Below are 25956 nucleotides of genomic sequence, written 5' to 3' on the forward strand. Positions count from 1 at the left end.
ACACGTGTATACTCGATCATAAACACGTCATACTCGATACTTGATTAATGTCTACTCAATCATTTTGAAAATTTTGAATTCTTAACTCGTTTGAAGTCCATTATTTTACCACTTCAACTCATTTCTCAGACTATTCTCTCTCGTTTTCCGATTTTATATCCCTTGACGACTACACCTCTAATTCGAAACTCTCATGATTCTCTCTGCATCAGGTAACATTATTCTCTTTGTTTATATTTTGACATCATTCATCTTTTTATTTGTTATATTTTGGCATCATGTTCCTTGAGATGCATTTCATGTTCCTCGATACTCGACCAATACAATTTTTATTTTGGTTTTCATATCTTGCATGTTTAGCTGGAGCTCGAATTGTTTTCGTTTCGTTTTCATATTTCTGGTATTTCGAACCGTCTAAAGTTTAGGGTTTGAGTAGGATAATTCATGAAGGTGGAAAATCAAAACGAATGTTCGATAATCGATCATCTAGTCACATGTAATGTAGCAAGTAAGGGACACTATATAGCATGTATTATGTATCTGATATCGAGTGATCGTATATCGTGTATCAAATATCGTGCATCGTGCATTGAGTATTGAGTATTGGATAGAATGCTTACTAGTTACTTTCTGTTTTTTTTTTTTTTTTTTTTTTGTTGTTATTTTGTGTAGTATGGCTAGACAATTCAAGATTTCTCCCCAGGATCGTTTCCCAAGCCAAACGATCAGTCTACCCTCTCACATTGGAACGACTAACAAGATTGTGAAAAAGAAGACGATTAACAAGATTGTGAAAGAGAAGCTTACTCTCACTCAACTTGCCCTCTTTGAGAAGATGGTATTTGGGCGATTCGTGAACATGGACATAATCTTCAACAGTCCATTGGTCCACTACATTCTATTAACCGAGGTTGTAGATGATAGAAAAAATATAATGACCTTCGATTTAAATGGCACAGTTGTAACATTCTTCAAAGAAGACTTCCCGTTGGTGACGGGATTGTGGCGGTCATCTGATCCAATATTTGTAAGGAGAGGTGAAGCACTTTGATCATTACGTAGTAGGTACTTCAAGAATGATTTTGCAGGGGACATTATCATTGGTGCCTTAGAGACAATGTACAAGGAGATGGAGTTTGAGAAAGACATGGATGTTGTGAAGATGACATTGATCTGTTGCACTGAATTGGGTATGATAGGGAGGGAGAAGATGAGGGCCAATGTCGACAAGATCTTATTAATTGATGTGGAGGATTTAGATTACTTTAATTCCTGGGAAAACGTGCTATGGGAGAGGACGTTACTTGGACTACAATGAGGATTGAGTGGCAAGGCAGATAACCACAGAAAAGGTCTAAGAACAATAAGAACTACATTGTCAAGTACAACCTACCAGGGTTTCCTCATGCATTCCAGGTAATATCCATTCATTGGCCATAAGAGATCTACTTGTTCTAATTACAATATGACTTATTATTTATTCTTGTTTTATAATCGTTTATGAATTATGGTAAGTATGAGCTTACGAGATCATTGAAGGAATCAAATCTCGCAGCGGAAGCGTTATGAATGCCTTGCATCCCGCGATTCGATTTTTACATAAATAAATTCATTATACTAAAGAAAAATATAAACATGTAAATTAACATGCTTTAGAAAAAAATTAGAACAACTCTTACCTTTATAGATTCCTAAACTTCACGAATAATCCTTTTGAAGTTCCAACGAACGACTCCTACGACGATCTTGATCACGAATGATTTCTTGAATAATCTCAAACACTACTGTGGGAGTAACCTCGTTATTCTAGGAAGAGCCGACATCGAAGGATAAAAAAGCAACGTCGCTATGAACGCTTGGCTGCCACAAGCCAGTTATCCCTGTGGTAACTTTTCTGACACCTCTAGCTTCAAATTCCGAAGGTCTAAAGGATCGATAGGCCACGTTTTCACGGTTCGTATTCGTACCGGAAATCAGAATCAAACGAGCTTTTACCCTTTTGTTCCACACGAGGATTCCAATAGAGGGATAGATGGTATCCAACTATTAGGAGGAGGAGAGGATAAAAGGCTTTTGAAGAGTAGAGAAGATTTTCTTTGTGGCTTAGGAAAAATTTGCACAAATAAACTCATGTCCCAAAAGGGTCATAAGGGAGGCTTTATATAGAGAAGGGCCAAACTCTTTTCCTAATCATTTTTCCATTTTCCTTTTGCACAGTTAATTAATTAATTAACACCTATTTAATTAATTTGCATAATCAATTATGTAATACTTATTTAATTAATTTCATAATTAATTATATAATACTTTATTTAATTAATTCACACAATTAAATAACACTTATTTAATTTAATTTGCACATTAATTAAATAATTAGTTTATACTTAAATTCAATTAAATATATATATATATTATATATATATATATAATCATATGTTTATGTGCACACCTCTCTATTAATTAATTTTTTGTGAATCTAATTCACTTGAATTAATTAATTGAATCTTATTCAAATATTACTTTCCAATTTATTGAATTATAGATCATATTCATAATCAATTATATATTAATCACATTAATATATAGTTTTCTTAAATTAATTTGAACAATTCAAATCATCCCTCTTTAGTGAGATTAATTGACTAAACTCATTAACCAAATTAATCAATATTCGTTAACTGTGGGTACACTCCACTAAAAACTCACAGCTACACTATTGTCACTACATATATATTTCTATGTCCATGGATATAGACTAATAATAACAAGTTAGTCCTTTACGAGTGTCCGTAACTCCAATTGAGTCAAATCACCGTTTTACCCTTAGGTTACCTTTGACTCCTCAAATACCAGTGCTCCTCTAATGAACAACCTATTTATGATCCAACCAATAAACAGAAACCTCTCTCAAGCTAATGAGATGATAGGGCCCTTTATTCAAGTCCTAGAGACACCATTCAACGGAACACTCATCTACTAAGGGTGTTCATGGGTTGGATTGGGTTGGGTTGAAAGACTTTTTAGACCCAACCCAATTGTTCGGTTTGTAAATTTCTTCAACCCAAATAACCCTTATTAAAAAATGAACCCAACCCAACCCAACCATGAAATATTTGGGTTGGGTTGGGTTGGTTGGTTGGTTCGGGTTAATCGAGTCATTTATTTAAAATTTTGTTCTAAAAAGAAGCAAAATGTAAATATGTAAAAATCTAATTTAATTATTTTCATATATTGAGTTAAGATTAACAACTCAACTTCAATTTATATAATGAAAATTTTCTTTCTAAAATGCAAAGAAACTACTTTTAAGAGTTGTTGAAGAATAAATTATTAAAAAAATATTGGAATTAAATAAAATTAAAATCAATATATGTATAACTAATTGTGTTATAAGTAACAAAAAAAAATACATTTTAAAGTGAATAATAAATTCAGGTTGATTCGGGTTGGTTTGAGTTATATTAGGTAAACCCATGAACCAACCCAGCCCATAAAATTTTCATTTATTTGAACCCAAACCAACCCAAATGAGTTGATAACCCAACCCAAACTGCATGGTTTGGGTTGGGTTGATCGATTTTTTCGAGTCATCGGATTTTTTGAACACCCCTATCATCTACTTACCCTTAAGACGGGAAGAAGTGAATTCCATATTGTAGTATTATGTTTCTAGCTCCCCACTCGATCTTGTTCCCAAAATGGTAGGCATATTGGGTGGTGAATTGGCCACCCTCACCTATACAAATCAAAAGACAATCCCTCGTGAACAGAGTTCATAATTAACTCAGGATTAAGACTAAGATGCCTAGGTCATCCTATTGAAATAGGAACCTAACTAGTTAATGGTGTTACATCTAGTGGTTATTATTTCGCGGTCCATTCTTATGCAAACTCATTGTATAGGATACCCTCACTCGCATGTGAACTACACGAACGCGTTGGATCATTGCATTTGTATCAAATACAAAGTGGGTCGTATCCATAGTGTTACCAGGATAAGGTACCTAACCTTATCCCTATACTATAGCCCCTTTAGGTTGTATCTTGAACAACGATCCCTGTATGTCTCCACATACAATCCAAGACTCACAAGGAAACCTTGGATGTTAGTTTATTGAATTTAGGGTTATTAAGACAAAATAGACAAACAACACAAACAATAACATTTATTGAATTAACATCTATAACTCTTTATTGATGAAGGCCAATTAATAACATTTACTATCTACAAGTTTTAGGGCATAAAACCCAACAAACTCCCACTTGAACTAAAACTCTAGTCAATAGGTTGTACATGATATTAGAATCCAAAAGGTGGGATTATTGTAAATACAATAAACTAGGACATCTATATACCTATTACATATCTCTCACATGCTCTAGATTAAACAATGTATATGTCTCATAGACCTAAACTCTCTAGATGACCCTCAAACACTTTAGTTGTGAGAAAGCCTTCGCAAATAGATCAGCAATGGCTATTGTCCAATTGTTGTCACAGTATAAGGTGACGGGCAAGTCCATATTTGGAACCACTTTCAAATCGCTTAGGAACTTCCTGAAACAAACTACTTACTTTGCTGCTTCACAAGCAACTATATACTCAGCTTCCATAGTGGAATCTGCAATACATCATTGCTTGATGCTACGCCATACTACAGCTCTCCCATTCAAGGTAAACACTGATCCTGACGTTGATTTCCTAGAATATTTGTTAGTTTGGAAATCAGAGTTGGTGTATACTGTAAAGATCAAATGCTTTGCTCCATACACCACATTATAATCCCGCATTCTCCTAAAATACTTGAGAATGTTCTTAACCGTAGTCCACTGGTCTAACTCTGGATTGGACTGGTACCTGCTAACTATTAATGTCAGTAAGGTACCCTACATCATTCCCAATGAGTAGGATATCTCCACATAAAGTACTAGAAAAGCTACTTCATCGTTGATGATTTTCTTGTAAATATAAAGTTCATCATCGTTTTGATCAAAACCAAAAGATTTGATCGCTGTATTAAATCTAATGTTCCAAGATCTGGATGTCTGATTCAACCCATAAATGAATTGATTCAGCTTGCAAACCTTTTGGTCTTGATCTTGAAGGATCTCAAATCGAAGGGAACCATGAGCGAAAGCAAGATCGTCCCAATTCCCATTTTTCATCGAATGTAATTTTTTTTTACAGTAAATCAAGAACAATTTACAAAATTATAGCATGCTTTAACAAAAGAAAATTTTAAAGTTTCAGAAATACATATCTTTGAAGACTATCTTCAATAATCCCTCGAACAAAATGTGAATATTACCATAAAGGTTTCCTCGATATTCTCAGACAGATAACTCAGGAGCGGTGGGTTCTAGCTATTTTGGAATGAGGAAAATTCGGTTTGAGTAGAGAGGAGGGAGAGTTGAGAACGTTTTTCAACAGCTCAAAAATTACAGAACTCTTTCTGTCTTTTTCACACTAAAAAAAACGATGAAGATCAAGTAAGTTGTTGAAGGAGACTTTCTCCTATCTATAATTAAAATATCCATACATCCACTTACTGAAGGAACTTGTATTGAAGAAATCCTTGAGCGGAAGCGGATCGTCCATGAAGGAAATCAATCACAATTTCCATGAGCAGCGGAAGCAAGACTATTCCAAATTACAATCATGAATCAACAATACATTTATAGTCGACTTTAAAACAAACGGTTATACAATTATACAGAGAAATTACAACATGAACAATACAGAAGAATAGAGATCAAACTCTATACGAACATCGACAGAAGCGTCTCCACACTCTGATGCGCAACTCTGATAGAACAACAGCAACCACGAACACTCGATCTACACGATCGCAACACCGCACGAACACTTTGTGCTCGTCCTCAATGATCTCCTCGGTCACAAACTTCTCCACAACACGAATGGCCTCCATAGCACCATGAACGGCCTCCAGAAAACCTCAACGGTGTCGAGTTGAGTCTGACACCACCAACAAGGCGACCTTGGTATTTTCGGTGTGAGAATCCAGAGGGTGGGCTCTGTTCGGACTTGGTGTAAGGCAGACGAACGGAGGAAAGAACGATCGCGTACACGACTGGGCAAGTGGGAGAAGGCTAAGACCTATCGTATAGGTTGATGCCCTATCGTTTAGACAAAGTTATACGATCGTCTAGCAAAAAGCTAGACGATCGTATAGCTCTATGGTTTAGCTCGGTCTTTCGCCTACAGACTCTACATGATCGTTTACCTTGGACCAGCGATTGAATAGTAAAGCTATGCGATCGTACACTGTACGATCGTTTAGCTAGCACCTGCATGATCGTTTAGCTCGTCCAGCCGTCGTTTAGTAAATCCGTATTTACTTGATGACTTACGTGAGTTTCTTTTCGCGGAGAGAAAATTAAAAAATTCTTTTCAATATTTTTAAAAAAACTTTTTTTTCAAAATAGGAAACCACTTTCCTTTTAAACTCACGGTTACCATGACCAATAACCACCCACTGCTTTGGTTATTTAAAAGAAAAAGTATTAATTATCTAATAATTAATATTATTATAAACATAAATGATAACCAACTTATCATACTATATTTATAATCTATAGTTTTAATATTTCATCTCATGAAACATAAAACCATAGTTCTTTTTCTATTCCATGGTACTTAATATAAATTTCATTTACATCAATCCTCCACTAGATGTATCTTATACATTATACCGATTATATCATATATAATCAAAATACCTCTTGTCAATTTGAACATTTCAAATCAATACCAAGAACTGATCCTCAACAGAATCCAAGTTACCAAGGGGATGTCATGGACCTGTAGATCCGAAGCTCCAACGGTACGTGAATAACTAACTAAACTCTTTAGTCACGGGATCCACCATTCGTTAACTGCCAGGCACTCCACTAAAGATTGACAGCTAAACTCTTCTCACTACAGATATATTATGTGTCCATCTTAACCAATCAGTAGTACGATAACCCTTCACAGATCGCTCGTAAGTACAGCTGGGCCGATAACCGTTATGCCTCTATAGTTACATCTGTCTTCTTAAGTACCATTGGTCCCTCTAATGAACATAAGTCATAGTCCTACTATGATTGAGTCTTCTCTTCCAAAGAGAAGTTGTGACCACTATGTTCAAGCCCCAGAATCAGCCCTTAAAGAAGCAATCTCTCTACTTATCCCTGCTTCGGGAAAGAAGTGAATTCCATATTGTGGATTGAGTTCCCAACTCCCAGATTAGACAAGTCCCCAAAAAGGTAGGCATGTTGAGTTGGCAATCTGGCCAACTCCACCCATACTAATCAAAGGACCGCCCTCAAAGGCAGAAGTTCACAAAACACTCAGGATTGAGGTCGTGTCACCTATGGTCGTTTAGGTGAGGATGCAAGTCTCTAGTATCAACGACGTTATATACAGAGTCTAGTCATCTCGTGGTCCAGGTCTTATAACTCTTGTATAGGACACCCCGCTCCACGTCTCTACATGAATGGTCAAGATCTACCATCTGTAGTAGTTTACAACAATTGCAAACCTCTACAAAGCGGACCGTATCCATAGTGTCACAAGGATCAGGTATTCCCACCTTAATCCTTATACTACAGACCGATTTAGGTTATCACTTAAGGCATGATCCACTTGTATATCACATATACATGCTTAAGTTCACATAAGATAACCAAGGAGCTTTTGGATATGAGTATATATAATATATAATCACTACTTTATTCATTGAAAAATGTGTATCTTTACAAAACAACGAGACTTCGGGAGAATTAGGACACCAATTCCATCAGTCCAAATTTCATTAATTATTGAAAACATAATTTACAATAAACATACAATTATATATGCATTTACATTAAACTACAACATGCTTTTTACAGAAAAAAAGGGTTCAAGATCATTACCCTTGAAGAACCCTTCTTCGTGAAATTCCCTCGAAAGTCACGAGCCTCGAACAGAAACAACAACTTTTGAATACCTTCTTCAAGATATTCTCGAACAGTAACTCAAACACTACCACAAAGAGTCCTTGGTATTCTCGCGGCGAGTACCCAGGAATGGTGGGCTCTAACTACTTTGGTTAGGAGGATAGTTTGGGTGGAGGAGGATGAAGATTGAAGATTCTCTTAAGAACTCACAGAACTTTTCTACAACTCAATTGTTCAGCAAATTCCAACATTAGCCATAGCGGAAGAAAAAAAATAACTTTTCTTTTATTCCTCTTGCCATAAAATTGATAACTACCCACTAAGGTGGTTGGAGAGAAAAGGGGAAGTTATTATTCAAATAATTATTTATTATATGTTATATCAAATATAACATATAACCTATAGTTTTAATATCGTATCACATACAATATAAACTATAGTTTCCTTTCTCTATTTTATGGAATTTAATATAAATCATATTTATATTAAATTTAACAACTATGAATCACATCATAGAAAAATATATTTGAATCTCATTCAAACATGTTTCCTCTCACTAAACTATAATGTATCAAATCTATTATGATAATTATATCATATATAATTGAAACAATTTAATTATATCATATATAATTAAGTCCCTCATATTAATTTGAGCAATTCAAATTAACCCAAAAAATGATTGTGAACTAAATCCTTTTGAGCTATCAAGAGAACCTTATAGACCTGTAGCTTGAAGCTTTAACGATACATTAATAATTAATTAAACTCTTTAATTACATTATTCATCATCTGGTAACTGTCGGGCACTCCACTAAAGACCGACAGTTGCACTGTTCGCACTACAAATATATTTCTGTGTCCATTGGATATAACCAATCAACAGTACGATGACCCTTCACAAATTGCTCGTAAGTACAATTAGGCTAAATTACTGTTTTGCCCCTGTAGTTACATCTAACTTCTTAAGTACCACTGATTCCTTTAATGAACAATAGATCATAGTCCTACTATGACTAAACCCATCTCAGGCTAGGAGATGGTGTGGCGTCACATTGTTCAAGACCCCGAATCAGCCCTTAGGGGAGCAATTTATCTACTTACCCCTACTTCGGGGAAGGAGTGAATTCCATCTTGTGTAGCTGTATTCTCAGTTCCTCAATCAGACGAATTCCCAAAATGGTAGGCTTGTTGAGTTGGCGATCTGGCCACTCTCACCCATACAAATCAAATGACTGCTCTTATAGGCAGGAATTCGCAACTCACTCAGGATTCATTTCATGTTACCTATGGTCATCCTAGAGAAATGTAAGTCTCTATTATGAACAGTGTTATATATATGATAACTAACTTATCATATGAAATATATTAAATTATATGTTATATCAAATATAATATATAATCTATAGTTTTAATATTGTATCATATACAATATAACTTATAGGGTTGTTTGGGGTGCTGAGTTGAGATAGGATGTCTGGAGTTTACATATCTGTGGAGTTCATATATCCGTAGAGTTCATATGTTTATATTTGGGGTGCAGAGTTATTTGTCTGAGTACATATGTCTGTGTTTGGGGTGCAAAGTTGAGTTCATATGTCCAGATATCTGAAGCAGTTTTTTGAACTCTAAATAATATGCTTTTATGATTGCTATTTTTGTTTTGAAACTTTTTATTCAATAATTTTACCCATCTTTGTTTGAATAAAATATGGATTGCAATTTTTTTCTTTTAATTTTTAAAACTTTTCTTTCTTTCTTTCTTTTTTGAGCAATGAACAACAATTAACTCATTACATTTCTTGTAGAAATATGGTTAAATAAAATGAGAAACTAAAGGGAAAAAAACTTTTGATTCTAGTTAAATTTTCTCTATGAATTTCATTATTATCTTCTTCTTTTTCTTCTTCTTCCTATTGTTGTATATTTTTACTATGTCATTAATTTTTTTAATTAAATTTCCCCCATCATCGTAATAGCCAATGGAATGTCCCACATTTCTTCAACAATTTCACTTTCATTTCCTCTAAATTTAGAGGTTCATCAGAGAAAAAAATCTCTATTTTTCACTAATTCTTGCTGGAAAATATTAAAAAAAATCATTTTTAACTTTTTGTCTAGATATTCTTAACACTCATTTGATATGTGAATTCATTACGTGTAAATATTGCACTTAATGTATGTAGACAAAGTAATATTTTTTATATAATTAACAACCCTACAACATACATTAATAGTCACTAGTCTTATAGTAGTCGGAAGTGGTTGTCAAAGTTGATTATCAAAGATAATTTTTGTTGGAGTTTGTAGTTAGAGTGGTTGTCGGAGCCCAAAATTGGTCACATGAAGGTGTATTGGAGTTAGTTGTCGAAGTTTGTCATTAGAGGTGGTTTTCGAATCCAAGAGTTGGTCGAGAGAAAGTGGTCATCGAAGTTAATCATTGAAGATGATTTTTGCAAGAGATTATAGTCGGAGGTGACTGTTGAAGCCTGAAGTTAGTCGCATGAAGGTGGTATTAAAGTTGGTTTTTGAATTTTGTCGTCGAAGGTGGTTTTCGAAGCCTCAATTTGGTCGTCGGAGTTGCTCGCTCAAAGGTTATCATCGAAGGTGATTTTCATTGAAGTTTATAGTCGGAAGTGATTTTCGGAGCCTACGAAGGTGGTTGTCAGAGTTGGTCATTAGAGTTTGTTGTCGAAGCCAATTGGTCGTCGGAGTTAGTAGCACGAAGGTGGTCGTCGAAGTTGGGTCACTAGAGGTGGTTGTCAAAGGCCAGATTTGGTTGTCAGAGTTGGTCGTGTGAAAGTTGTCGGAGCTCAGAGTTGGTCACCAGAGCTGTAATCGAAGGTAGTTGTCGAAGTCCAGATTTCTTCATCGGAATTTTCATTAGAGGTGGTTGTCGAAGCTCGAAATTGGTCGTCGGAGTTGTCATCAGAGGTGGTTGTCGGAGTCAAGAATTGGTCACCGGAGTTGTCATCAGAGGTGGTTGTCGGAGTTCGAAGTTAGTTCTCGGAGTGTGGCAATGGCTGATGGGTGGAGCCATTGGAAACATGGGAAGAAGGAAGAGTTGGGGCGAGTTGGTAAAATATACTAACTCAACTCCACCAACATTTAAAGTTGGTGGGCCAAACAATGAGTTGGTATATTATACCAACTCAACTCAACTCATGTTGGTGATCCAAACACCCCCATAGTTTCTTTTCTCTCTTATATGACATTTAATATAAATCACATTTATATTAAATTTAACAATTATGAATCTAATTCATATTAATAATATTTGAATCATATTCAAATATTTATTTCCTCTCACTAAAACTATAATGTATCAAATACATTATAATAATTATATCACATATAATTAAAATAACTTAATTATATCATATATAATTAATTTCCTCTATTAGTTTGAACAATTCAAATTAATCCAAAAACTGATTTTCATTTAATCCTATCGAGCTTCCAAGGGGACATCATGGACCTGTAGCTTGAAGCTCCAACGGTACATGAATAATTAATCAAACTCTTTAATTAAATTATTCATCATTAAAGACCGACAACTGCACTCTTCGCATTACAGATATATTTCTATGTCCATTGGATATAACCAATCAATAGTACGATGACCCTTCACAAATTGCTCGTAAGTACAACTAGGCTAAAATTACCATTTAGCCCTTGTAGTTACATCTAACTCCTTAAGTACCACCGATCCCTCTAATGAACAATAGATTATAGCCTAACTATGACTAAACTCCTCTCGGGCCAGGAGAGGGTGTGACGCCACATTGTTCAAGCCCCAGAATCAGCCCTTAAGGGAGTAATTTATCTACTTACCTTGACCTTAGGGAAGGAATGAATTCCTTCTTATGTAGTTGTGTTCCCAACTCCTAAATCAGACGAATCCCAAAAATGGTAGGCTTGTTGAGTCGGCAATCTTGTCACTCTCATCCATCAAATCAAAGGATTGCCCTCATAGGTAGAAAGTCACAACTCACTTAGGATTCAGGTCATGTTACCTATGGTCATCCTGGTGAAATGTAAGTCTTTATTATGAACGGTGTTATATAATGAGACTAAACATTTCGTGGTCCGATCTTATACAAACTCCTTTGTGTAGAATATTCTCGTTCACATGTCTATACATGAACGATCAAGATCAGATCATTTGTAGTACTTTACAAAAATTGTAACACCTACAAAACGGGCCATACTTGTAGTGTCACTAGGATAAGGTACCCAACCTTATCCATTTACTATAGACCATTTAGGTTATCACTTAAACATGATCTACCCGTATGTCTCTACATACATGTTTAAGTTACAAGATAACATTGGATGTTAGTTTATTGGTTTGTGGTTAATGCAACTAAAATATGAATAAAATGTCATATATTTTATTAAATAGACAATGAGTTTGAATAAAATGTCAAATATTTTATTAAATAAACAATAAGTTTGTTTAATACATTTACAAACTATAAGACCATACGAGGGCATCAACCCTAATAGACCTCGGGTTAAGAACCCTTTCGGACTGAGACATAAAGATGTTCCCTTCAAGATTGTCATTCAGAAAAGCAGTCCTAACATCCATTTGTCATATCTCATGGTCATAATATGTGGCTATGGGCATGAGAATTCTTATAGACTTAAGTATAACAATAGGGGAAAAAGTTTCCCTATAGCCAACCTCTTCCCTTTAGGTATAACCCTTTGCTACAAGTTTAGCTTTAAAGGTTTGTACCTTTCCAGCTATATCTCTCTTTCCTTTAAAGATCCATTTGCACCCTATGGGTTTTACACCTTCAGGTGGATCTAAAAGCTCCCATACTGAATAGGAATACATAGACTCCATTTTAAGATCCATGGCTTTGACCCATTGGTCCTTGTCTACGTCACCCATGCCTGTTTATAGGACAATGGATCCTCAACACCATCATCTGGTATGACAAACTGAGTTTCACTTAAACCCAAGTAGCGGTCAGGTTGTATCATAATCCTCCCACTACATCGAGGCATTCTCAACGATTGAGAAGGACGAGACTGATCTGAAGTGTTGGTTTCTTCATTGATTCTTGATGAAGAACCAGCTGAATCAACAACCCTTGCTAATTCTTTAGTAGCTTCACTTAGTACTATTTTGCTTTGTGGTTATGATCTCTCCTGTGGTCTTCCTAAAAAAATGTAGTGTTTGTCGATACAAACACCTTATTTTCTTGAGGGTCATAGAACAAGCCACCTCTTGTTTCCTTAGTGCAACCAAAAAATTTGCATAATCTTAAACGAGGTTCCAATTTCTTAGGATTTTTCATTAACCCTTGTGCAGGACAACCCAGATTTTGAAGTAACGTAAAATCGATTTACGACCCCTCCATAACTCGAAAGGTGTTTCAGAAACACTCTTCAAGGGAGTATTGTTCAAGATGTGAATTGCAGTCTCTACTGCATAGCCCCAAAACGAGTTAGGCAATTGAGTATAACTCATCATAAAACAAACCATATGTAATAAGGTTCTATTTCTCCTTTCTAATACACCGTCTGCTGAGTTGTACCAGGTGCTAAGAGTTAGGATTGAATTCTATGTTCTATCATATAGTCCTGGAATTCTAAATCCATGTATGCTCCACCCCGATCAGATCAAAGTGTTTTAATTATTTTACCTAATAGGTTTTCAACTTCAGCCGTATACTCTTTGAACTTTTCAAAAGTTTTAGACTTATATTCCATTAGGTATAAGTAACCATACCTTGAATAATCATCTATGAAAGAGATGAAGTATTTGTACTCTTCTCTAGTATTTATATTCATTGGACCACAAAGATTTGAATGTATGAGTTCTAAGGGTTCTTTCGCTCTATAACCTTTTCCATTAAAAGGTTTTTTAGTCATTTTTCCTTTGAGACAGGATTAACATGGAGGTAATGAATCATCCTCTAACTTAGAGAAATTCTTCGCCTTTTTGTTTGAGTATTAGTAGTTTTAAACATCTTGTGATTCAAAAGTACTTTTGATTCAGTTGGTCTTAACACATATAAGTTGTCTTCTAATTTAGCTGAACAAATAGTTACACCATTTTCATAATGAACATTTCATTTGAATTAAAAGAAACAGAGTATGATTGTTCAATTAAAAAGAAAATAGAAACAAGGTTCCTCCTCATTTTGAGAATAAGGTATAAGTTTTCTAGAAACAAAAATATACGTCCAAAAAACAACTTAGCAGCTCCCACTACATGAGCTAAAATCGCGTCTCTTGTTCCAACCTTGAACATCATTTCACCATCTTCGAGCTGTTGGAAGGAACTAATTCTCTGTAAAGAAGAACAAACGTGATTAGTGGCTCCTAAATTAAGTATCTAGGCATCATGGTCATTTTCCACTAAACAAGTTTCCACAACAAACAAATCATATTTACCTTCTTTCTCTTTTTTCTTCTCAACAACGTACTTGGGGCAATTGAATTTCCAATGACCATCCACATTATAGTGGAAGCATTTGCCCTTGTTAGCCTTAGCTTTGCCCTTGCCTTTTCCAGCAGCGAAAGCCTTCCCCTTCCTTCATTTCTTTTTCTGGATCTTTTTAAAACCAAAGGTCGAAGGAATAGACTCAGTTCCAGAGGATGAACCCTTATGGAGCTTTTTGGAATGGGCAACATTTACCTCTCCTTCTACTGGTCCTTTATCTTTCAAAAAGGAATCAAAGGTCTGTAACTTGTTTAGAAGCGTAGTTAGATTGTACTGTATATTTTTTTTATAACCGCATAGCTATGGAATTGAAGAAAACTCTTCGGAAGAGATTCTAAAATAAAGGACACCTAACTTTGCTCGTCAATGACCGCACCGTTCATTTCAACGACATTGAACTGGACCATCAGGTTGAGAATATGTACTCTCACTGATGGGCTTTCTTTCATGCTCACATTGTAAATGTACTTGAGGGCCTCGTGCCGGATCTGAATGGACGGTTGTCCAAACATCTCCTTGAGGGACTCCATGATCTGACATATAGACATCATGGCTTCATGCTTCTTGGTATTAATGTCAGACAGACTTGCCAAGATCTAGACTCGGGCCTTATTATTGGCCTTCGTCCAATGGTCATAAGCATTATTCAACGCTTGGAATGTATTTCGAGCAAGGACTGGAGGACAATCCTCCGTCAAGACAAATCGCAAATCATCAATAACCAGAATCATATCCAGGTTAGATTTTCATGTGGCATAGCTTTCACCGATTAATTTCTCATTTTTAAGCAAATATATGATTATGGAAGACATGTTGAAACATACAACAATCAATTGACCATATTAGTTATATTTTTCATATCCCATTACTTAATAATCCAATTAATTTAGCAAAAATATATGTAATCGTATAACCCTAATTAAACTATTAATTTTCATTTTTGCAACGATGTTTTAGAGGTTTAGAGCAACAGCTACTGAAGCATGATCGGCTACTCTTCCCCTGAATTGAGACAATCTCAGCCAATCACTAACACTAGAATAACTCTTATTCCTATAGCTTTTAGCTACTGTTGTTTTGATCAAGGATTCATTAATAAGTCCATTAATAGAATTTATTATCTATGAGTTTTAGGGTATAAAACCCAACAATCATATCAACAATTGCTGGAAAAGTTGCAACCCGATTGAATAGACATGTCATACCTTGATTCCCGAGGTGAGAGTGCACATACTCCCCACCAACCAAAAAAAATACAACGAGATGTGTTTGAGTCCAACGAGGTTAGTGTATTACATTAATATTTTACTTGGATTTAAGGTTAATGTTACATATCACTAACAACTTATTCGTTGTTTTGTAGAAACGAGGATCACACTCACACCACTGATCATGTCAGATAGGGAGAGGTGGTTAAGGGACACTAGGGTTGATGAATGACCCGTATACGAGTGCATTAGAGCTAAGACGAGCTCCTTAGAGACACATAGATCTGTAGGGATCGGATCTCTTAGCGAAAACATTTCGATGAGGAACGCCTTGCATCTTACGATTTGATTTTACATTAAACAAAATCGTTACACTAAACAGAATAAATAAACACGTAAATTAGCATGCTTTTAGGGAAAGGATTAGAATGATTCTTACATTTGTAGATTCCTTAATACCATGAATAAGTCTCTCTAAAGTTCCAATGAATGGATCTTCAAATGGGCTTGATCACGAACAACTCCTTGAACAATCTCGAACAATACCAGGAGAGAAACCTCGTTATTCTCTTAGGATTCTAATAGAGGATATGTGGTATCCAACTATTGAGAGAGGGAGGGAGAAGGTGTTTTTTGGGAAGTAGAAAGGCTTCGAGAAATTTCTGCACAATAACACTAGGGAGTTGTATATTGTCAGAGTTTCTCTATAATGAGACTGTATTGTGTGTTTTGTAAAGGGCCATAAAGAGGTCTTTATATAGGGAAAGGCCAAGGTCTTTTCCTAATATGTATTTTCCTTTTTTTTGTAATTAATTAAATAATATTTATTTAATTAATTAGTTCATTTAATTAAATAACACTTATTTAATTAAATAGCACTTATTTAATTTGTACAATTAAATAGAATTTATTTGATTTTAATTTGCACAACAATTAAATAACCAGTTATACATTAATCCCAATTTAATGTATATATTTAATTATCATATACATCATATATATATGTGCAATACCTCTCTATTAATTAATTCTTTATGAATCTAATCATTTGAATTAATTAATTTGAATCTTATTCAAATATTACTATCCAATTTAATTATAGATCATATCCATAATTAATTATATATTAATCACATTAATATATAGTTTCCGTAAATTAATTTGAACAATTCAAATTATCCTTTTTAAGTATCCTCTAGTGAGCTAACGAAGGGACCTGTGGACCTATAGGTCAGAAGCTTCAATGATATGAAGTTAATTGGCTAAACTCATTAACTAAATTAATCAATATTAGTTAACTGTGAGTACACTTAACTAAAGACCCACAACTGCACTCTTCTCACTACAGATATATTTTTGTGTCCACAGATATAGACCAATACCATCAAGTTAGTCCTTCACGAGTGCTTGTAACACCAACTGGGTTAAATTATCGTTTTACCCTTGGGTTACCTCTGACTCCTTAAGTACCAGTGATCCTCTAATGAACAACCTCTTTATGGTCCAACCAATAAACAAGAACCCCTCAGCTAATGAGAGGGTAGGGCCCTTTGTTCAAGTCCCGGATACATTACTTAAGAGAACACTCATCTACTTACCCTTAAGGCAAAAAAGAAGTGAATTCCATCTTGTATCACTATGTTCCTAGCTCCTCACTCGGTCTATTCCCCAAGATGGTAGGCATATTGGGTCGGTGATCTGGCCACCCTCATCTATACAAGTCAAAGGACAATCCCTCCTGAATAGAAGCTTGTAATATACTTAGGATTAAAACTAAGTTGCCTAGGTCATCTAATTGAAATAGGAACCTAACTAATTAATGGTGTTACATTTAGTGGTTACTAGTTTGCGGTTCTGTCTTATGCAAACTCATTGCATAGGATACCCTCACTCTCGTGTCATCTACATAAACGCGTTGGATCATTGCGTTTGTATCAAATGCCAGGTGGGTCATATCTGTAGTGTTACCAAGATAAGGTACCCAACCTTATCCCTATACTATAGACCCTTTAGGTTGTATCTTGAACATGGATCCCTATATGTTTCCACATAGAGTTCAAGACTTATAGGACAACCTTAGATGTTAGTTTATTGGATTTAGGGTAAGACAAAATAGACAAATAACATAAACAATAACCTTTACTGAAGTAACATCAATAACTCTTTATTTATGATGGTCAATTAATAATGTTTACTATCTACGAGTTTTAGGGTATAAAATCCAAAAAAAATCCACTTGAACTAAAACCCTAGTCAGGGGGTTGTACACAATCCAAAAGATGGATTATTGTAAATAAATACAATAAACTAAGGCATCCATATACCCATTACACATCTCCCACTTTCCCTAGATTATACAATATACATTTCTCGTAGACCTAAACTCTTATAGATGACCCTCAAACACTTTAGCCGAAAGAGAGTATTCATAAATGGATCAGCAATGGCTATTGCTCTATTGTTGTCACAGTATAAGGTGATAGGCAAGTCCATATTTAGAACCACTTCCAAATCGATTAGGAACTTCCTTAGCCAAAGTTCTTCATTTTATGCTTCACAAATAGCCACATACTCAGATTCCACAATGGAATTTGCAATGCATCCTTGCTTGGTGCTACACCACACTACAGCTCCCCCGTTGAGGGTAAACACTGATTCTGACTTGGATTTCCTAGAATCCTTGTCAATCTAGAAATTAGAGTCAGTATATCCTGTAATGATTAAATCCTTAGCTTCATACTCTAGCTTGTAGCCCCTCGTTCTCCTAAGATACTTGAGGATGTTCCCAACCGCTGTCCAATGGTCTAACCCTGGATTTGACTGGTACCTACTAATTATTCTCAATGCATAATAAATGTCTGGCCTAGTGTAGAGCATAACATACACTAAGCTGCCCACAGTTGAGACATGTGGAACATATCTCATATCCTCAACTTCTTGAAGCGTCTTAAGACACTATTCTTTAACGTAAGTAACGTACTCTACATCATTCCCAATGAGTAGGATATCTCCACAGGAAAGCTACTTTATCATTGATGAATTTCTTTTAGATACAAGGTTCATCAAATTTAATGTTCTAAGATCTGAACGTTGTATTAAATCTAATGTTCCAAGATCTGGATGCCTGTTTGAACCCATAAATTGATCGATTCGACTTACAAACCTTTTGCTCTTGACCTTGGACTATGAACCCCTTGGGCTAAGACATAAAGATATTCTCCTCAATATTGCTATTCAGAAAAGCAATCTTGACATCCATTTGCCATATCTCATAGTCATAATACGTGGCTATAGACAAGATAATTCTTATACACTTAAGCATCAATAGGGGAAAAAGTTTTCTTATAGTCAACCCCTTCCATTTGGGTATAACCCTTTTTCTACAAGTCTAACTTTGATGGTTTGTACCTTTCCAACTACATTTCTCTTTCTCTTATAGACCCATTTACACCCTATGGGTTTGACCCCTTCAAGAAAATCTACAAGCTCTCATACTAAATTGGAGTACATGGATATTTCAAGGTCCATGGCTTTTACCCATTAGTTCTTGTCTACATCATTCATCGCCTATTTATAGGACAATAGATCCTCAACACCATCATTTGGTATGACAACCTGAGCTACAATCAAACCCAAGTAACGGTCAAGTTGTATCACAACCCTCCCATTTCATCGAGGCACTCTCAATGATTGAGAAGGACGAGACTAATCTGAAGTGTTAGATTCTTCATTAACTCTTGATGAAAAACCAGCTTTATCAACAACCCTGATTGATTCTTGAGTAGCTTCACTTAATACTACTTTGTTACATGGTTTATGATCTTTTATGTGGTATTCTTCTAAAAATGTAGCATTTGTCGATATAAACACTTTATTTTCTTGAGGGTCATAGAACAGTTTCCTTAGGATAACCAACAAATTGGCACAATCTTGAATGAGGTTCTAACTTCTTAGAATTTGTCACTAACACATGTGCAGGACAACCCTAGATTCTGAAATAACGTAAACTCAGTTTATGCCCCTCCATAACTTGAAAGGCGTTTCAGATACACTCTTCGAGGGAACATTATTCAAGATATGAACTGCAGTCTCTACTGCATGCCCCCAAAACGAGTAAGGCAATTGAGCATAGCTCATCATAGAACGAACCATATCTAATAAGGTTCTCTCACTCCTTTCTAATACACTATTTTGTTGAGGTGTACCAGGTATTGAATGTTGGGATTGAATTTCATGTTCTATCAAATAGTCTTGGAATTCTAAATCCATGTACTCTCCACCCTGATCAGATCGAAGTGTTTTAATTGTTTTACCTAATAAGTTTTTAACTTCAACCTTATACTCTTTGAACTTTTCAAAAGATTCAGACTTATGCTCCATTAGGTATAAGTAATCATACCTCGAATAATCATCTACGAAAGAGATGAAGTATTTGCACCCTTCTCTAGCCTTCACATTCACTGGACTACAAAGATCCAAATGTATGAGCTCTAAGGGCTCTTTGGCTCTGTAATATTTTCCACTAAAAGGTCTTTTAGTCATTTTTCCTTCAAGACAGGATTCACATAGAGGCAATGAATCAACTTCTAACTTGCTTAGAAGTCCATTATTTACCTAGCTCCCCATCCTATCGAGATTTATATGGCTTAATCTCAAATGTCAAAGGTATGTATCATTGTTATTTAGATAAGTTCTTTGCCTTTTAGTTGGAGTATTAGCTGTTTTAAACATCTCATGATTTAAAAGTGCTTTTGATTTAGTTGGCCTTAACACATATAAGTTGTCTTCTAGTTTAGATAAACAAATAATCACACCATTTTTCAAAATGAGTGCTTCATTTGAATTAAAAGAAACGGAGTATGATTTTTCAATTAAACAAAAATAAAAACAAGGTTCCTCTTCGTCTTAAGAACAATGTATAAGTTTTCTAAAAGCAAAAATCTATTTCCAAAAGACAACTTAGCAGCTCCCACTACACGAGCTAAAATGGCATCTTCCATTCAGCCTTGAGCGTCTTTTCATCCTTTTCTAACTGCTGGAAGTAACTAATTCCTTATAAAGAAGAATAAACATGATTAGTGGCTCCTGAATCAAGTATGCAGGTGATAACTTGTAGAAATACAAGTCATTTATGCCACCTTATCTAGATATTGCGGCCAAAAAGTTAGTAATTATGCGCCAATTGTATGAAGATTAGCCCAGTATGACAATAATTACAAATGTTTGCGCTTACACTCACTAACGCCAAAAAGATGGAAGACAAGCCAAATTTTACTCTATTTTGCAGGAGACCAAGTCACCGCTTGTGCTCAAGGCTCATGAGAAACTAATTAATGCATCTCTGCCACATTGCGCCCATCAATCAACCATGAAGAGACGATTACTGAAATAATGGCACAATGCAACAGTTGGTCCAGAGATATGCTTCAACCGCATGCGGTAATAAAATCAAACACCGCATGCGAACCTATGATCGAAAGATGAAACTGAGCAATGCGAGAGCAAGGGATTAAGACACGTGTACAACTAACGGTTGTGCAGAATTGATGGTCTGATTGCATAATAGAAGGAATAATATCCCTCCATCTGCGAATTTACCACAACCATCAAGTGGGGACCCCAAGGCCGGAGTCAAAGATCTACTCCTATAAATACCCCATTGATTTCAGAGAAAAGTATGCTATTTTGATACAGGGCTAAGTGCTGCAAGATTTTAGAGAGAAAAGGTTGAGCTGAATGCTGAAGAGAAGAAATCCGGGAAGATAATGAGATAAGGTCGAGAGGTGAATCTCAAATCCGACCTACCATATACCCAATCGAAGCTTTGTGTAGAGACCCCTGCTACCGGTGGAGCAAGCCTGAGAGGGAAGCTTTTCCTGCTATCGAAACCATCCTATCCGACAAGCAGATCTCCATCGAACCTATGCCAAGACATTGGCACTTGTTTGTATATGTTCTATCTCTCTTCCATTGTATTCCATAGTTTCTTTATCTCTTCATTCACACATCATGTATCAAACGCTTAGTAGAAATATTAAATATTTCGATAGATTCCATTTATCATTTTCTGTCTGTTTCCATCCACCCATTAGTCATTTTCTTCATGATGTTTTCTTAATCTTTTGATGAGCAATATGAATCACCAAGAACTTAATCTGTATTAAAGTTATAAATTACGTTTAGCTAAAGCATGCTAGACGGCATCCTCACCTGTGAGAGTGAAGTGAAGATGCCATTTTAATCTATCGAGAGAAGGTCAGAAGAGTGTGTTAACTAAAGGGAGTAGTACTTTCAGACATGGAAGCAACCTTGTGTTCATTATTCTAGACTCTGTTTCACCACAGACATGTGGGGAACACGACCGATCACTGAGAGGTGTACGCCAAGAAAAGAGCAGAACAGTATTTATACCTTCAAATCCAATTAAGGTCTTGCGTTGTTTGTAATACTTATCTTTCTCTTTCTATTCTGTTCATAAGACTTGTCGCCGCATCCCACATCTTTGCACAACCTTCACAGCCAGCCTTAATCCTAGCATCTTGTACATGAAGTTTGTATCTTGTAACATCTAGCTTAGGTTTACTGTATTTTTATGTTTTATTGCATCTTTATTGCTTTCCTTTATTTTACTGTAATTTACTTATCTGTATAAACTCCTTTATAAAGAATTGAAAACTTGGTCGCATATACCATGAACATACCGCAATAACCGAGACCATTTCCCTGTGTTCGACCTCGGATCACACCGAGAAACTTGCGGTGGAATTACACTTGGTTCCATCGTAAGGAAACTTGTGACAACGCAGAGCATACTATATGAACATTTCAAATTAACGCATAAATAGAAGTAGTATCGCATCATCATGAGCACTTAATATCATACATCCCAAAACACATTACAAGTTTATGGCGTCGTTGGAATCTGGTTAACGATTTATTGTTTGAGTGGTTTTTGGTATTTTGCAGGACAGATCTCTTTGTACTGACTGTTCAACGCGGAGAGCAGTTTGACGACTTAGGAGTGCTGGGGGTGATGTGGTAATTCTAAATGGACCTAGAGATCAAGTATATTCTTCGTGGAGAGTTCATCAGGGCTGAATTAATTGGTGAAGAAGTATGGTTGAAGAGAATATGGCACCTGCTGGAAACCTGAAGGGAGATTTGCTAGTGCAAGATCCTATTTTTCTTACCGCTGACCAGAACATCCCTATGAGGGAGTATGCAGCACTAGATTTTTACAATTTTTCACCAGGGATTTCAAGACCAGTAGTTGAGGGGAATGCAAGCTTTGAAATAAAACCTATCATGCTGCAAATGATTCAGAATGAGGGACAATTCGGAGAATTACAGAGAGAAGACCCACACGAACATTTAACTAACTTGCATCAAGTAGCGAGTAACGTGTAAATTTAATCAAGTATCAAATATTTATCAGAATGTCTTTACTTTACAGAATGAACAATATAATGCAGAGTAATAAATTATAAAGTATTTATTAGAATGTTATACATTATTTGACATCGATTGTGTTTGGGTCTCTTGAATCTCGGTCCTTGCCTGTTTGTTGTTTTTTGATGTATCAAGTGGTTCGTCACACTTTTATCTATTATGTCTCGATTGGCTACACTGTCCACATTTTTTTAATGTGACATGTTCTCCAGCAGATGGTATCCTATTTACCTTTCATTTACCAACCTGTACCACTCTTTTCGGTGGGAGTATTTTTACCTTGGTATACCTTGATGACTTTTTCCATTCGAATACATGGCCAAACGGGTTTATTGACTCCGCGTATGCTAGCAATAGAGAATCAACACTATAAAATCTGTTGCATAAGGAATCAGAGCTCTGTCATTTTCATTATCAACAATTGCATATGCCAATTGGTACAATTGGTTATTACCGTCCATTGCAACACTAACTAGCATTGTTCCCTTGTACTTACTCCTTAGATGAGTATCAGTATAATGATCACGGGTCAACAACTCTTAAAATCTCTTAAACTCACACCTAGTGCCATGAACATGTATTTGAAATATTTTGATTCTTCAAGCTCAATCTCAAATACAGTTCCAAGATTTTCTATCTTCAATGCCTCATCATATACATGCAATACCGCATATTATGTTGGGAATGTCCTAGAACTCGCAGTTCGTGTTAAACATTCTATTTATCAATAATAATGACTTGTTGATTTTGCATTTTATTATGGAAATCCAATAAACGTATCCTTGGCTATAGTCTGAGTACTATAACTTTACGTAGTGACATAAACAGGATCAAGTTGACAGTTTATAGCCTAAATAGTAGGGGTGTTCATGGGTTGGGTTGAAATACTTTTTAGACTCAACCCAATTGTTCGGGTTATAAATTTCTTGAACCCAAATAACCCTATTAAAAAATGAACCCAACCCAACCCAACCAAGAAATATTTGGGTTAGTTTGGTTCGGGTTAATCGGGTCCTTTATTTAAAATTTTGTTTTAAAAAGAAACAAAATTTAAATATGTAAAAATCTAGTTGAATTATTTTCATATATTGAATTAAGATTAACTACTCAATTTCAATTTATATAGTGAAAATTTTCTTTCTAAAGTGCACAGAAACTACTTCTAAGAGTTATTGAAGAATAAATTATTCAAAAAATATTGGAATTAGATAAAATTAAAATCAATATATGTATAAATAATTGTGTTATAAGTAACAAAAAATATACGTTTTAAAGTTAATAATAAATTTGGGTTGGTTTGGGTTATATTAGGTGAACCCATGAACCAACCCAACCCATAAAATTTTCATTTATTTGAACCTAACCCTACCGAAATGAGTTGATAACCCAACCCAAACCGCACGGGTGGGTTGGATTGATCGGTTTTTTCGGGTCATCAGGTTTTTTGAACACCCCCTACTAAATGGTCTAACAAGTATATGGATGAAATTGGGTATCCCATCCTGGTAACACTATTGGATGCGGCCCACTCTGTAGTTGTTACAAGAAGTTGTAAAGTGCTACAAACGATGTGATCCACAAATCGTTCATGTTGAGACTTGTGAGTGAAGGCATCCTATGCAATGAGTTTGCATATACACTGGACCACAAAAATAGTCACTTTTCTTTTAACGTCTGTTTACTGTTAAAACTAACTATTTCATTTATCAAATAACCTAGGTTAACTCGATCTTAATCCTAAGCTAGCTATGAACTCCTGTTTGTTCGGGATTATCCTTTGATCTGTAAACGGTGAGAGTAGTCCAACAGCACTGCTCAATAAGCTTCCCATTTTGGGGATAAGACCGGATGAATAGCTGGGGACATAGCCTTGCAAGATGGAATTCACTCCTACCTTATTTAGAGTTAACAGATAGGTTGTTCTTTTAAGTACTGATTTCAGGTCTTGAACAATCGGGGCCCCGCCTTCTCACGATAGAGAAAGGACTTGATTCATAGAGATTATGAATCAGAATTGTTCATTAGAGGGTCAGTAGGAACTTAAGGAACACGATGTATTCACAGGGGTAAAATGGTAACTTTGACCTTGTTGTGATTATGAACAACCTGTGAAGGATCGACTTACTGATTATGGTTATTAAGTGGACATAATATATCTACAGTGAGGGGAGTTCAAATATGAGCTATAGTGGAGTGTCCCATTAGTTAACGAATGGGGGTTAGATCGAATTAATGAGTTTAGCCGATTAATCTCGAATCGTTAGAGCCCATGATTTATAGGTCCGCGAGGTCCCCCTACTAGCTCGTAAATGGTTAAGCTTTAGAGTTGCTTGAGAAATTAATTTGAAACGTTCAAATTAAACGGAGTAGGAGAATATATATTTAAATATGATTTAAATATATGAAGATGATTATTGTGCAAAAATAATTTAATATTTGATATTAAATTAATTAATATTTTAAATTAATTAATGAAATTAATTTTAGAAAATTATTTTTCAATTTTATAAATCAAAATTTTATTTTAAAAGAAAATGGGAAAATCGTTTTGCATGCACCAAAATGGAAAATTTTGATTTTCCAATATCATCTTCTTCATACTCACACAAAGTCCATTTCTTCTTCTTCATTAATACTCCAAGCATGAGCTGTAAGTCATGCATTTCTCTTCTTTGCATGTTCATCTGCAATAAATAAAGAAGTTTGGAGTGAATTGAAGGTATGCCCAATACAAAAAATTTTGAGAGAAAATTTCAGTGAGAAGAAAGTGTTCTTCGAAGTGAGCTGCTGTGAGTATCACTATGTTCTTCATCGTTTCAAGCTGTTATTGAGTCCCATAACTCGGTCTTAAAGCTCCAAGAGGATAGTGGGAAAGATCTTGAGGTAGTTCAC

General features: G+C 35.4%; 1 protein-coding gene across 1 annotated transcript; it reads left to right on the forward strand.

Annotated features, from left to right (window-relative positions):
* Positions 1 to 673: 673 nt before the first annotated feature.
* LOC120084503 lies at positions 674 to 1318 on the forward strand. The gene is made up of 2 exons (XM_039040299.1): positions 674 to 1037; positions 1089 to 1318. Exons 1-2 carry the CDS (start codon positions 674 to 676, stop codon positions 1316 to 1318), a joined length of 594 nt encoding a protein of 197 aa, XP_038896227.1.
* The last annotated feature ends 24638 nt before the right edge of the window (positions 1319 to 25956 follow it).

The sequence above is a fragment of the Benincasa hispida genome, chromosome 9 (genome assembly GCF_009727055.1).
Source record: "Benincasa hispida cultivar B227 chromosome 9, ASM972705v1, whole genome shotgun sequence".
NCBI lineage: Eukaryota > Viridiplantae > Streptophyta > Magnoliopsida > Cucurbitales > Cucurbitaceae > Benincasa > Benincasa hispida.

What these genes read in the sequence shown, in the direction of transcription:
- LOC120084503 (XM_039040299.1), top strand. Translation starts at nt 674, where the DNA reads ATGGCTAGACAATTCAAGATTTCTCCCCAGGATCGTTTCCCAAGCCAA. An exon ending in TCCAATATTTGTAAGGAGAG is followed by an intron (nt 1,038 to 1,088) that starts GTGAAGCACTTT and finishes ATGATTTTGCAG; the next exon opens with GGGACATTATCATTGGTGCC.